The sequence below is a fragment of the Pithys albifrons genome, chromosome 2 (assembly GCF_047495875.1).
Source record: "Pithys albifrons albifrons isolate INPA30051 chromosome 2, PitAlb_v1, whole genome shotgun sequence".
Classification (NCBI taxonomy): Eukaryota; Metazoa; Chordata; class Aves; order Passeriformes; family Thamnophilidae; genus Pithys; species Pithys albifrons.
The window spans coordinates 68107282-68122330 of NC_092459.1; the positions used below are offsets into that span (position 1 = coordinate 68107282).

Here is a 15049-nt window from a genome sequence, read left to right on the forward strand (position 1 = left end):
GCAGGCAAGAACTGTAATGTCCATTTTGTTTTGTTTTTATTTTTTTTCTTAGTTTCCACAACAGAATCATAGAATCAGCTGGGTTGGAAGAGACCTCTGAGATCATCAATTCCAATCCTTGATCCAGCACCACTGTGATTACTAGACCATCGCACTAAGTGCCATATCCAGTCTCATTTTAAAAACCTCCAGGGACAGAGAATCCACCACCTCTCTGGGCAGACCATTCCAATGCCTGATTACTCTCTCTGTAAAGAATTTCTTTCTAATATCCAACCTAAACCATTAGATAAATTTTAAAAATATGAGTGGAAACGCAGTCCCCCACTACCACAAATTATGCAACTCGAGTTTCCCGCATTTGGGGAAGCCACATGGATCAACACACCTGGAGTGCAGTGGATGAGCCTCGCCCTGGGAAAACCACCTGCATGATCATGGTGGCTCCCCTGCCAGAGGACCCATTATTAATTGTTCCAAGAGTAAGCTTCAGCAATGCAGCAAAAAGTAGATGGGCGATAAAGGCTGGGGTGTTGTGGGAAGAGCCAGACAAGTTTTGGTTGGATTGAGAAATGCCTTGTAGATCTAACAGTCCATCTCTCCAGTGCAAGGCAACTGAAGCAAAAAACTTGGCCAGATGTGGGGTGGAAGTTCAGCAAGAGCAAAAAACGGTGTAAAGGAGGAAAGACAACTCTGTGAAGAAGGTTCTGTACTGTATGTGAATCCTGTGCCCATGCAGGACTGAATACCCACCCTAGCAGGGAGGGTGCAGGGCCACAAGACAGAAGGGAGCATGGAGAGCGTGTAACAGGCATGGGCCAGCTGAAATCCCCCTCGGTGGCGAGGGGCAGGCTCGGAGCTCGTCGGAAGGATGTTTCCTGAAGGAACCAGGTGCACGCACCAAAGGCTCGGGATGCTGCGAGGACCGGCCGCCGGGGCGGGCGTGCCGGGGCGCCGGGCGTGCCGGGGCCGGGGCGCCATGGGGGGCGGAGGGCCGGCTCTCGCCTCCGCGGGGCCGCCCCGCTGCAGTGTCCCGGCAGCCCGGGAGGAGGAGACGGCGGGGCGCGCAGGCAGCAACAGCGGGGCAGCCCCGCCGAGACATTCGCCGGGCGGGCGGCAGCTCCGTGCCCCGCCGCTCCTGCCGCCCGCACCCCACGCCCCCGGCCCCATGGCGGAGCTCGCCGCCCCCTGGGCCGCCCTGCTGCTCCTGGCCGTCCTGCTGCCCGCCGCGCTCACAGGTAGGCGGAAGCTGCCCGTCCCACGCTTGCCGCTGCCCGGCGGTGAGAGATGGAGATGTGTGCCCGGCGCGGGGGACTGTTCGGGGCGCAGCGCTGACGGGCAGCGCGGTGCTTTGGAATGCCCAGCGGCGCCGCTCTCTGATCGCTCCCGACCCGGGGACAAGCGCCGCGGTAGCATCGCGGGGGACACCGCGGCCGAGCCGGGCTGCCTCCCTGCCCCTGCTCCGCGGCAGAGACACCTGCCGCTGCCCTCTGTGCGGGCCCTTCCGCTCGTGGGGAGGGACACCCAAGCGGAGAGGGGGGCTGCAAAGCCGGGCAAGCCCCAGCACTGAGGGTCTACGGAACCCCGGCGGCTCTCGGAGACCGGCCGGGACCCCGCGCAGGTTATCCCGCTGCGGCTTGGCTGCACTCGGGGCAGCTCCGCACCGCGGCCAGGACCGTGGCGGCCACACGTGAGCAAAGGGCACTGGAGGGCGGCAGCCTTCCGCTTGCCTTTAGGCCGTGGACGCCTTTTTCCCGCTGGCACCGCGTGCTAGTTCCATCGTCCTGTCTGGGCTCCGTGGAGGAGCCCCGCTCGCACGGTTAGCGTCACTGTCACCGGGCAGACCAGCGCTGTATCATCCCGGGGAGCCAGGGGGGATCTCTCTTTTATTCGTTCCAGCTACCAGAGTCCTGTGGACACTTTATCAGTCTGGGCGATCCTGGCGCTGTTTTCAGGGTTCCCTGGGTTCGCAGCATCTGGTTTAAGCTGCTCTGTAGGTGGCGTTGGGGGGAGCGGTGGCAGATCTGCCCCATCCGTTCCCTCGTACATTCCCTGCAACCCTCGCTGCACTGTTTGCACCGCAGGCAATGCTGAACCCCGAATCTCCTCAGCTTGTACCCACAAGATCTGCACCAGAGCACGGCTAAAGACAGGGGATAGACAGACATGGGCGATTCAGCGCCAGATTGTATCTGCTGGGGTTAAAGTAGTCAGGGCGGCACAGGGGCACCTGCTTCCAGGCTCTGGATGTAGTGGCTATCCCGTCTTCAGACCCGTGCTGTAGTTGCAGAGGAGACAGCCAAGGACGATAGCTTCTCACCTCCTCCACTCCTCACCCCACACCGCGCCTCTGGGCTGGACAGCAGAGCCCAGGACCTCATGTCACCCATGGCTCCTGGTGAGTTGTAGTGTGCAGATAAATAAACTGGAAAGATTTGCTTAACCTGGAACTGCTGTTTCTCTTTCTGGTGCCTGTCCAGTTTAAGCCTGGAATCACAGTCTTGAAAATGAATTTGTAATAGCACTTCTCTGTGGCATTGGTAAATGGAGGGGTAACTGGATCTCTGGGGCTGCTTGCTGGCTAGTCAGAGGAGAAAGAGGGAAGGGAGCAGGGGAATTTATGTTCTGCTGGTGAGGGAAACATCCATTGGAAATGTCATGGCCTCTGAGAAAAAGTGTTTCGCTGTTGAGTGCAGGCAAGGTCTTGCTTTCCTGAATGTGTAATGTCTAAAGTGATTATTGGGAATTCTGATGCTACACTGAAAATTTTGCATGTAATACCCGTATAGTCTTTCCTTGTCCCACATCAATGTGCTGTAAAAAACAAGCCAATTTCTGAACAAACCCAAATGTTTTGGCATAGCGCTGTGCAGAGCTCTGCATGCTTCCCAGCTATGAAACTCTGGAGCACACCAAAACCTGCTGGAGTGGGAATACTGTGCTGTTAACCCCAGAGTGGCTGTACGTGACTGGATGTGGGCTTCATGTGTGCTCCCTGCCCTTGATGGTGTGCTGACCACATGAAATGGGCACCACTTTCCTTCTCCGGTCTAAAGAGTAGTTTATAAGGCACCAAACACAGACTGTGTCCTGAAACAGTTCTGTCTCGGGAAGGAGAGCTGGTGCATTCTGGAGTCCTTTCTCAGGGGGTAAAAGCTATTGCTGGGTGACTTTTCTGCCCTTGGCCCTGCTTTCTCATCTTCTAGCTCTGTTTGAAATGGTCCCTTCCTGTCTGTTTTTCCAGCATGTGCTCTGTCAAGGTGACTTGTCCAAAACCCACTCTGCACTTTGGAGCCTTTGTCCAAGTGCCATGTCTGGGAGACTGGGAGGCTGTTTTGGCTCAGCAAAGGGGCTCCAATGAAGTTAAAGAGCCCTTCAGTTTTTGTCTGTGGAGAGAAAGGAAAGATTTTTCTTTCAGTAAGGGTCTGGCATTGGGCTGGTGGTGTTACTGACTGTGTTCTGTTTATCAAAATGGAAAGGCAGTGTGAGGCCTGTGCCCAGGATTGCTATGGGCAGTCCCTCAGGCCAAGGAAGCGTAAGAGAAGGATGTTGTGCTGGAGCCAGTTTAGAGGTCAGATTCCATTTGTGTATCGCCAAGAGACATTTGTTTCTTGCTGCCAGATCCCATGCCTGAAAGGGTGGATAGTAACTGCAGAAAACACTCATCCTGTAGAAACCCACCTCCGCTGCTTAGACAACATTCAAGCACCACCTGTGGCCAGTGGGAGAAATTTGGGAGGAACATTAGGAAGAGGCAGTTCTCGGAACAAGAGCCTTTCTGACAGCGGCACTAACTCTCATTTTCCTTCTTTGTCTAGACTGTCTGACATAAACAGAGAAAGCAGAAGGGTCTCCAAGGGAATTTCCACTTCACTTAGCTCTAAGGAATGTATCTTCTCAGTTATTTAGGACAGTGCTGTAATGGTTTTAACTGTATATCTCTGTACCAGCCTCTGGGTGTGTCAGATGTATGAAAACTCTTGTGCTATCCAAGTCTGTAATTCCAGTTCTTCAGTCAGCACACGGACTGATTTTGGCTGGACATGTCGTTAAGAAGCTGCTTTCAGAAGCTGATCCATACAGAAAGAAATTAGAGGAGGGCTGAGTAGATCATGAAGCAAGACAAAGATATACCAGCAGGAGGAATGGGCTTTTGACTGTATGATTCAGTATATTAATATAACTCAGACACATTCAGTGCTCACATGACATATTTCTCTTGCAGGACACTGAAACATGGCTCATGATAACTTAGTTTGGACTTTATGTCTGCTTCAAGTTGTCTGCAGCTGTCTGCAGGTGGGTTGTTGTCTCCACATCAATGGAGCACAGCAGTATTTCCATGAGGCTCAGTTTCTAGTGCACATCTAGGACCCATGGTTTCTCTAGCTGGAAGTTATGTCACCCCTCTCTCACTGTCACTGGAGAAGAGCTCAGGAGTGTGGCTGAGGTGGCATTTGGATACTTTGGCACAAGACATTGAGTATCTGAAATTTATACTGTTGCAGCTCAGGTATAAGCAGGACCAGAACCTTTTCCTGCCCAAAGACCTCTAGAGTGAACCTCTGTTTAGTAGCCTGGCTGTGATCCCAAATGCACAAAAACCTGCAGCCAAATCAACACTTTTCCCCTCACTTAGTTTTGAAATGTCAGGATCCGCTTCTCATGCTTGATTAGAGTTACCCGTCTTCATAAATCAGTATTCCTTAACTCCCCCCTTAGCCTGCCAAAGTGAGCCGTAGCTAGATGTCTGCATGTATCATAGGAAGATTTACCATTTGTTATGTTGTGATTTCTGCTGGGAAAGAGGAAGTGAGCATGGATGTTAGCTGTCTCCCGGAGATCACTAATGCACTAAGCAGGTGAAGTGGTCACTTCTCCAGAGGGAATGGTGTGGACATTGATGTGCCTTCTTCTTGGGAAGCTCCATGCTGCTATTTTCCCCCCCAGTCTGAAGGTGTACCACAATTTTCTGCAGCCTGGAGAGGGCTCTCTGAGCCTTTCAGATTCTGTGTTAGTGTCTCAGGCAGGTATCAACACTCCCTGTTGTGTTTTTCTACTCCCAAAATCGCCACGTGTCTTTTCTGTTTTATGACTCCCTAAGGCAGCAACTCTTTGCCAGTGTACTGCACTACATGATTGCTTTTATTCCTTTGAATGCAGCTGAAATTTAATTCACTTGGAACTGTGAATATTTTTATTATCATCCAAGATGAGAGAGTTGGCTTTGCCTCTGCAGCTGGTGCCCCTGCCCAGCATGAGAGACAGGGATGAATTGCTGGGTTGTGAGACAGTGAAATCCAGAGAGGAGCAGCAAATACTGAAGCTGGGGAGATCCTTTCCCTCTACCTCTTGAGGAACCCAAGTATTTTGCTTCTGCATGGGTTGATAACTTGCATTTTGGTTGTGTTTGTACCAACATCTTTGTCCCTGAGGAGCTGGATGGCTTACATTTTCAGGGCAGTAGAGGAGTGATGGGTGTCTTGAAGAAATGGGAGATCGTCTGGGAGGTCCTGTACTATGTATGACCTAATGGAAAGCCTTTGAAATCACACTTACATTTTCTTATATGTGTTTGCTATACTGCTGCTTATTCTACTGCACTGTTGGCTGCAAAACCTACAGTCTGTGTTGAATGTTCACAAACTGCAGTGCCAAAATAAGCACTGCCAAGATCAAGACAGTGGCTTAAATAGCACAAGATTTAAAAAAATAAGAACTGCTGAGATCTTTTGCTTTCCTGTCTGTTCTCTGAGTCTCAGGACACACGTTTCCAAGCTTTCCTCCACACCCTCTATGTCTATGCATTTAGAGGGACAGTGTGGTTTAGTCCTGCATCTCCACTGCCTGCCTCTTACCAAAGAGGCATTAAGACCAGTGGGATTTTGCACTGCCCCTCTACCTGGCTAGATAGACTGCTGACACTCTGATCCCAGCTATCATGTTTATTCTTACTTGAGACACCAGTAGCATTTGCCTGCAGCACATCCATAATTGGATTAATTTTCTTTGGGTTATATACAAGCACCTGGAAAGTGTCAGGTTTCCCTGATTTCTCTTTAAACTTTAGACAAGCTTGTAACAAAAAGGAACTTTTTCCACAGTGGACCACATGGTTGAGTGCTTAACTACTATACCAGTAGCAGAGTTAACAAGAGCAACATCAAACAGTGTTTACTCAGTGTGTCCTTCATTGCATGGTCTGGATTTGTCTGGGGAGACGAGAGGTTGTACTGACAGCTCGTGTGCTTCTGGTCTCCAGAAAGACCTGTGCAGACTGCTGAGCTCCTTTCACCCCTTCATCCTGGAGGGCACCCTGGTAACCCACCTCTCCCCAGACTTCTTGTCCCATGTCCTACCCTCCTAAGGCACATGGCTTCTGGGTCATGTAGCTCTGCAGATGCCAATTCCTCCTCCACAGTTCCCTGGAACCTCTCTCTGGTATGTAATATAAGGTCTTCTCTTCTCCTTAGAGTTCTGCAAATGTATGTTTAAACTTCAGCATATTTTGTACTGCTCACAGTATTTTCAGGATGTTTAAAATCTCTCTGGGTTACATTGTGCATTTCTCAAGCAGCAATCACCATAACTCACTCTGGTGGAACTCCTAACCTCTGGCCTGCTGTTAGCTCTTCATAAATTACATCTCTGCAGTGGGACACAGCAGTTTTTCCCACAGGCCAGGTTGGGTTGTGTACCCTGGCTGTGTCACGTCGCTGTGCTGTGGTGCGAGCTGAGCATTCTTCAGTGCCTCTGTGTGTCACCTTTTTGGTGTAGGTACTTGCAATTGGCATGCCTATGTTTAAAACAAGTAGTCCCAAGGAGTGGAGATGCAAAGAAAGGTGGAAGAAAAACCCAAGTCATGTAGAAATTGTGTGCTCTAAACAGAGATTTTCCTAAACAAAGAGAAGTTATTAGTTACATCATATGAAATACTGAAATCCTGTGGTGAGGAAGGCAGTCCAAGCTTCTTCTTGTCCTAGAAGAAAACATAAAAGTTACATCCAAATTTAACTATGTACATATTAAAAATGGTCTGGAGAAGTGTGCATTTTAAATCACTCCTCTTCAGTGAGTAACTCAGTCATCAAATCAGCTCTTCACTAAACAGAGCAAATTAGTCTTTGAGGACTGTGGAGTGTGTTCATATTTCAGTGTTCCAGTGCAGCTATTTCACTATTACATAGTTATTAAGTCCTCTTGAGCATCTTGCAACAGTCCCGGTTCCAGCAAATCTTTCCAACAGTTGTATTCTTCTGGCATCAAACTGACTATTTTTCCACTGGAGGAGTCAGTGGTTCTTAATATACACATCTGCTGTAAAATAAGAGGCAGCTCTTCAAATGATTATTTGTCATCATGTTTACTGTATAGTGGACTGCAAAATTTTGGCTGAAACATTTTTGGGGAAAAACTGCAGGACTGCTAGAGCTGGTATGTTAGTGTTTCCTTGTCTCTAAAAAGAAGGCAGAAATAAGAGAAATTGAGTAGTCAACATAATTTCTTTTGATATTCTGTTATGAAGTGCTTAATCATTCAGAGTGGTGGTTTTGGAAGGGTGTACAGAAGGGGTTCGTTGTTAACAGGGAAGAAGTATTGAGTTTACCTTAAAATTCTCATGATGGAAAGCAGCAGATGCCACTGACAAAATGCACTGCAGTCCCTGGAGGTTCAGGATTCCCAGTGACCAGCCTAAGCCCTGCCTTCTGACTGGCCAGCCCCTGGATGCTCCTGCTACTGAGGAAGAGGAGTGTGAAAGCAGCCCCCAGTGCTCATGCCTGACACCTCTCTGGCAGCCTGAGAAGAAACCCCACCTCATGTTCTCAGCCTCGAGAAGCCAGTGTTTAATTTTCCCTTTGCTACTGCGATCCTGGGGAAACCTCTGAGTGCAGCCAGATGTAGGGTGCAGTCAGATAGATGGAGAACTGGATATAGATGCTGTTACTCCTGCTGAGTACTGTCTTTGTTCACATGGCAGCCCCGCTGAAATACCTAACAGCATCAGAATCTAGCCCTGCATGAGCAACTGAGGCAACTGAGCTGCACTTTCACATAGTCTGCATGCCTTTCCTTCATCACCTTTTGAAGCGTGCTGAGTTTGGTGACATACCTTTGTGGTCTTTAGCCTCGAATGCATTGCAGATGGCCCTCCAGCTCATGCACCAGGAGGCTGCAACAATAAGAAACTGTCAGTGATCTGGTAACTTAGCTGAAGGCTTGTTGCACTTTGCAGGAGTGAGTGCTCTGGGTTATGTGTTTGCAGTCTGTCTGTGTCAACTAAGCTTTGCATCAGCCTCTGTCCCTTATATGCCATTCGTTGATAGAATCATAGAATCATGGAATCGATTGGGTTGGAAAAGACCTCCAAGATCATCGAGTCCAACCCTTGGTCCAACTCTAGTCCATTTACTAGATCATGGCACTCAGCGCCACGTCCAATCTGCGTTTAAAAAATCTCTAGGGATGGTGAATCCACCACCTCTCTGGGCAGCCCTGATTAATCTCTCTGTAAAGAATTTTTTTCTGATATCCAACTTAAATTTCCCCTGGCAGAGCTTAAGCCCATGCCCCCTTGTCCTATTGCTGAGTGCCTGGGAGAAGAGACCAGCCCCCACCTGGCTAGAACTTCCCTTCAGGTAGTTATAGACAGTGATGAGGTCACCTCTGAGCCTCCTCTTCTCCAGGCTAAACGACCCCAGCTCCCTCAGCCTCTCCCCATAGGGCTTGTGCTCCAGTCCCTTCACCAGCCTTGTTGCTCTTCTCTGGACTCGCTCCAGCACCTCAATATCCTTTCTGAACTGAGGGGCCCAGAACTGAACACAGTACTCAAGGTGTGGCCTCACCAACGCAGAGTACAGGGGAAGGACCACTTCCCTGGTCCTGCTGGCCACGCTATTTTTGATACAGGACAGGATCCCATTGGCCTTCTTGGCCACCTGGGCACACTGTTGGCTCATGTTGAGCTTCCTCTCAATTAGTACTCCAAGGTCCCTTTCTGCCTGGCTGCTCTCCAGCCACTCTGTGCCCAGCCTGTAGCGCTGCAGGGGTTTGTTGTGGCCAAAGTGCAGGATCCGGCACTTGGCCTTATTGAACTTCATCCCATTGGAATCAGCCCATCGCTCAAGTCTATCCAGATCCCTCTGCAGAGCCCTCCTGCCTTCCAGCAGATCGACACTCCCTCCCAGCTTGATGTCATCAGCAAATTTGTTGATGATGGACTCAATCCCCTCATCTAAATCATCAATAAAGATGTTAAACAGGACTGGACCCAACACAGACCCCTGGGGAACACCACTGGTGACTGGCCACCAGCTGGATGCAGCTCCATTCACCAGCACTCTCTGGGCCCGACCCTCCAGCCAGCTCTTAATCCAGGAGAGGGTACACTTGTCCAGGCCATGGGCTACCAGCTTTTCCAGGAGTATATTATGGGAGACAGTGTCAAAGGCCTTGCTGAAGTCCAGATAGACCACATCCACAGCCTTCCCCTCATCCATCAGGTGGGTCACCTGATCGTAAAAAGAGATCAGGTTGGTCAGACAGGACCTGCCCCTCCTAAACCCATGCTGGCTGGGTCTAATCCCTTGTCCACCCTGAAGGTGCTGTGTGATTGCACTCAGGATGAACTGCTCCATAACCCTGCCAGGCATGGAGGTCAGGCTGACAGGCCTGTAGTTGCCAGGGTCCTGCTTGCAGCCCTTTGTGTGGATTGGGGTGACATTCGCCAACCTCCAATCATCTGGGACCTCCCAGAGAGTGAGGACTGTTGGAAGATGATGGAGAGCGGTTTGGCAAGCTCTTCTGCCAGCTCCCTCATCACCCTGGGATGGATCCCATCTGGTCCCATAGACTTGTTAGGATCCAGCTGGCTCAGTAATTCGGTCACTATTTCCTCCTGGAATACAGGAGGGCTATTCAGCTCCCTCTCCCTGTCTACCAGCTCCAGAGGCCAGTTGTCTTGAGGGCCACCTGTCTTACTGGTGAAAACTGAGGCAAAGTAGGTGTTAAGTATCTCAGCCTTCTCCTCATCTTCCTTAACTATATTTCCCTCCAAGTCCAACAGAGAATGGAGGTTTTTCTTGCCCCTCCTTTTGTTATTAATGTATTTATAAAAGGACTTTTTGTTATCCCTAATTGAAATAGCCAAATTTACTTCAAATTCCACTTTTCTTTCCCTAATTTTTTTCCTGCATGACCTAGCTCTATCTGTAAATTCTTCATAAGTAGCCAGCCCTTTTTTCCATAGTCTGTAAACTTTCTTTTTATCCTGATTTCTTGCAGAATCTCCCTATTTAACCAAGCTGGCCGTCTTCCTCTCCAGCTGGCCTTTCGGCACACTGGGACAGCCTGTTGCTGTGCACTCAAAATTTCCTTCTTAAAACATGTCCATCCCTCCTGGACCCCCTTGCCTTTAAGGGTTGTTTCCCAGGGTATGCTCTGAATCAGTTTTTTGAATAGGCCAAAATCTGCTCTCCGGAAGTCCAAAATAGAGGTTTTAATGGTGGCTCTCCTTACATCCCTGAGGACTGAAAATTCTACTATTTCATGGTCACTATGCCCCAGGCGGCCTCCAACCACTACATCATCTACCAGCCCCTCTCTGTTTGTAAACAGTAGGTCTAGCGGGGCCTTACCCCTGGTAGGCTCATTTACCATTTGATGAAGGAAATTGTCCTCTATACACTCCAGGAACCTCCTTGACTGCCTCTTCTCTGCAGTATGAAGCTCCCAGCAGATATCTGGCAGGTTAAAGTCACCCACAAGAACAAGGGCCTGAGATTTTGAGACATCCGCCAGCTGCTTGTAGAATAATTCATCTCCTTCATCATCCTGGTTGGGCAGTCTGTAACAGACTCCCACAAGGGTGTCAGCCTTGTTGGCCTTGCCCCTGATTCTGGCCCACAGGCACTCAACCTTGTCACTGCTGACCTCAACTTCAACAGAGTCAAGAGACTCTCTAACATATAAAGCCACCCCTCCACCTCTCCTTCCCTGTCTGTCCTTTCTGAAGAGCTTGTAGCCCCCCATAGCTGTACTCCAGTCATGTGAGTCATCCCACCACGTTTCTGTGACAGCAACTATGTCATAGTTTTCCTGCTGCACTATGGCTTCCAGCTCCTCTTGTTTGTTTCCCATACTGTGTGCATTGGTGTACATGCACTTCAGCTGGGCCATTGATTTCATTCTCAACTCGGGCTCTATGCCCTTAGGCCTATCTCTGGAGAGCCCAGTTGCCGTCCCTTCCCTTTTCAAACCTAGTTTAAAGCCCTCCTAACCAACCCTGCCAACTTATGGGCTACAGTTCTTTTGCCCTTCCTAGATAAATGAAGTCCATCTGCTTTGACAAGACTGGGCAACACGGAGTTTGCGCCATGATCAAAAAACCCAAAATTTTGACAATAGCACCATCCCCTAAGCCACCTATTGGTAAGCTGGGCTTTACTAAACCTCTCCTCATTCATCCCGGCTAGCACAGGAACTGAGGCAATTACTACCTGTGCTCCTGTCCCCTGAAGAGATCGGGTCAGTGCCTTGAAATCTTTTTTAATTACTCTGGTACTCCTTTTATTAATGTCATCACTTCCAACCTGGACAACCAACAGCAGGTAAGTCTGAGGGTTGGATAAGCTTAGGAAGTCTTTTGGTAATATCCCTCACCCTGGCCCCGGGAAGGCAGCAAACTTCCCTGTGGGATGGGTCTGGCCAACACAGAGGGCCCTCAGTTCCCCTCAGAAGGGAGTCACCAATTACAACAACCCTTCTCTTTTTCCTCTTACCTATAGTTGTAACCCGTCCGGTAGACTGGGGGTAACCAAAAGACCTTGTAGACAGATCCTCCTCCTGACTGTCCTGTCCAAGTCCAGGGCCATATACCTGTTTTTTAAGGGCACCCTGGCAGGTGAAAGGGCTCGAGAGGGGGTGTTTTTTGCCTCTACGACCAGGCACCTGTTTCCATTCGTCCCCATCCCTATGGTCTGTTCTGTCTGCCTGATGGCAGGAGGGGCTGGGCTTCACCACCTCCTGCTGGGCTTCCTTAGGAGTGGAAAGGGTGTGACTCCACCAGTCAATTTCCCTTTCACTCTCCCTTATGTTTCTGAGCCTATCCACCTCTTCCTTTAGCTCTGCCACCAGACCCAACAAATCGTTCACCTGCTCACATCGTATGCAGGGGCTTCTCACACTGTCCTCTGGTAGTAGGTCCAGGCTCAAACAGTCTATGCAGCCAGAGGCCTGAGTGGCTGCATCCTTTTTAGAGGGGTCTGTCTGTATTGACACCCCTCTACTGGTAACAGGAGCAACAGCTTTCATTTTTTTGGGAGGCATGACTGCCTTGAGCTGTGGGGAAAGGTAGAAAAGAGAAACAAACAAACAGAAAAAGAAAAAAGGCCGCAGAAATACCTAGGCTTATGCCCTGCCTGTTTGCCCTGCCTGTGCGAACTGCCGTGCAAACTGCCGTGCCACGCCCCTGTTTGCCCACTCCTGTTCACCGCACTCCAGGTCGCTTGCGCTCCCTAGAGATGTTTTTAAAGCCTTCTCACTCTCCTGCTAACGAGCAAGCCACGCCTCCAACTCCCCTCTGAGTCGCCTGCTGATAGCTGAAGCTGATGTTTCTGGTCCCCCAAAGAAGAGACACTAGAAACAATTTAAAAACAAATGGCAATGATGGAAAGGCTCATTTGGCTTGACTAGGCTGAGGCTTCAGGCTGATTTCAGGTTTCATGTACTTTAATATATGTATTTGATAAGTGTCCGAAGTCATATTACTCGGACAGGGGGGCTGGGCATCACAAGGCCTGGTTTAATTTAATTCTTGGATCTGAGATACACTTTCAAAGTGACACCTCACCTTTCCTGAGCTTCAGTGGGTGTTTTCAAAATGATTTGAATGCTTTTTCCATGCTGCCATGCCAAAGAACTGCCCAACCTAGGCCTTCTCTTCTACTTGAAATTTTGAAGTAATGACTGATATGTTTTTGAGTTACCCAGTTGCCCAAAGCTGAATGTATGTCAAAGTGAAATTGCTGTCTTTCCCAACGAAAAAAAGACAACAGAAAATTATATTAAAAGGAAAACAAAAAAAAGCTCTTCTGTAATGACACAGTAACAGTGCTGAAAACCTAGAAAGCCTAAACCTTAAACAACAATATTAGCAAGCCAAATTTTCATGTGTATAGAGATGTACTTTTTTGTTTGCAATGTGATGATTGCCGTGCCAGGGCACCGAGTTCCTGTTCTTCGGACTTAATGGCTACCTTAAGTCAAGCCAGTCCCCCAAGAGCATGAGTACATGCTTAAATGGAAGTCAGGGGTCTGACTGCTCAGTGGGCACTGTGTATGTCTTCATGAAAGCCCTTCCTAGTCAGATCAGAGCTGCTGGGTTTCAGTTACTGAGTGCAAGTTTATTGCCACAGATGTCTCAAATCATATGTACTCCTCATCTGCCTCCCAGCAGGCCAGTCCACAGTGGAGAGGCAGGACTAAACCACACTGTCCCTCTAAATGCATAGACATACAGGGTGTGGAGGAAACCTTGGAAATGTGTGTCCTGAGACTCAGAGAACAGACAGCAAAGCAAAAGATCTCAGCAAACACTCATTCTCCTCTGCAAAAACAGCTGTTTAAATTACCCCCAGGGAGAGATGAGTGGTATGAGACATTGTGGGTTTCTGGTTATGTTTGTTATCACACTATGAAGGTTGGGCTGGAAAACTGCAGCTGATGATGTGACACGGGAATGGGAACCGAGTGTGAAAACTAGGAAGGATGGAAATAGATTTCCGACCACCAGTTCACTGAAGTTAAAAGAGAAATGGCTTTGCATTGGCATAAGTTTTTCTCTGTGGCAATGACAAGCCAGTTGTCCCACACTGTGCTAGCACAGGGCTGTCACAGGCAGGCTGGTGTGGGCACAGTGGGAATGTGCCTGGAGGGAATGGTGTTCATGCTCCCCATTGGGAGTGGATGGAAGGAACTGGCCATGTGCATGTCAACAGATGGAAGGGAAAAGGAAATACGAGGGAAAACAAGATTTTTTTTTTTTGAACACCAGCAGGGAGAGAGGGAGGATTCAGCCCAGTGAAGAATGCTGACCTGGGAGCTCAGATAACTGATGGACTCCAGAATCTTGTGGGGTTACTCAGAGAATGTAATGAGTTAATATGGATGTTTCTGAAGGAAGCTGGTGCACCTGAAAAGAAGGGGAATTATTTTTAACATGTTTCCATCATTGTACCTGTTGCTTTCCTTGTGGAAAAGTAAGATTTTTCTTGAGACTGGAGCCTTGCAGAACAGTCTGCTAATAATTGCAGTAAGGGTGGAGGAAACAGAACCTCCATGAAATTAGCCATAAGGGTTTGTGAGATTTTTGGCAATGTGAAAGGAGCCCTTTGGCTTTTTCAGCAAGTGGGGCCTTTTGCAAATATATGTTTTCAGTGCTTGTGCAGTATAAATATATTTTTAAAAACCCAAAAATTTTGTTCTGGTTACAAGCAGTCCCTATAAAAACTGAGAAGATGAATAGTGAAACTTTGAAATCTGTATGAGTTTTTGAGTAATTTGGGGTCTGTTTGTATCAAAGAAATCACTGTGTTTCAGGAAACTTTGTAACTTTAACAAAATGTTTGTGCTACTGCATGGTAGCAGATGGCCAACCATGAAGATGGTAGCAAGTAGTTTAAGCTACTTGTAAAATAGTGTGAATTTCTTAGCCTTACTCTAAGTACCCAGCCTTGATTTGAGGGATCCAAGCTAGGACTTTTTCTCTGCTGTCACTGCAGGGCTGCTTCCCTAGCATTGGTCACACAGAACTTCCAGATCCAGACTGCCCATAACTCTGATTTCCTTGTGTGCCGTGCCAATCTAGTCAAAGCCCCATGACAACAGAAGATATTACTGATATAGAAGTAAGGATTTTCATCAGGAGCTCATTGTAGGGTTGAAGAAGAGGGGGAATTATTGTTTATCACCACCTCAGTGTAGGTCACCAATGTTGGTGATGGGTGGTGGTTCAGAGCTCACAAGCAAAGTGAGAAATGCCAGGCAGATGTTT

The 15049-nt window shown here is 48.7% G+C and overlaps 1 protein-coding gene and 1 non-coding gene across 2 annotated transcripts in view; one reads left to right on the forward strand and one right to left on the reverse strand.

The window, feature by feature from the left end:
* Positions 1 to 297: 297 nt before the first annotated feature.
* LOC139669129 (U1 spliceosomal RNA) lies at positions 298 to 461 on the reverse strand. The gene has a single exon (XR_011697185.1). It is a non-coding gene; the product is annotated as a U1 spliceosomal RNA (small nuclear RNA).
* Positions 462 to 1066: 605 nt separating this feature from the next.
* The window catches only part of FNDC1 (fibronectin type III domain containing 1), a 76534-nt gene continuing 62551 nt past the window's right edge, over positions 1067 to 15049 (forward strand). Inside the window, exon 1 of the mRNA XM_071549391.1 lies at positions 1067 to 1238. Coding sequence (XP_071405492.1) covers positions 1169 to 1238 — 70 coding nt within the window. The 5' untranslated portion in view covers positions 1067 to 1168. The remainder of the gene's footprint in view (positions 1239 to 15049) is intronic.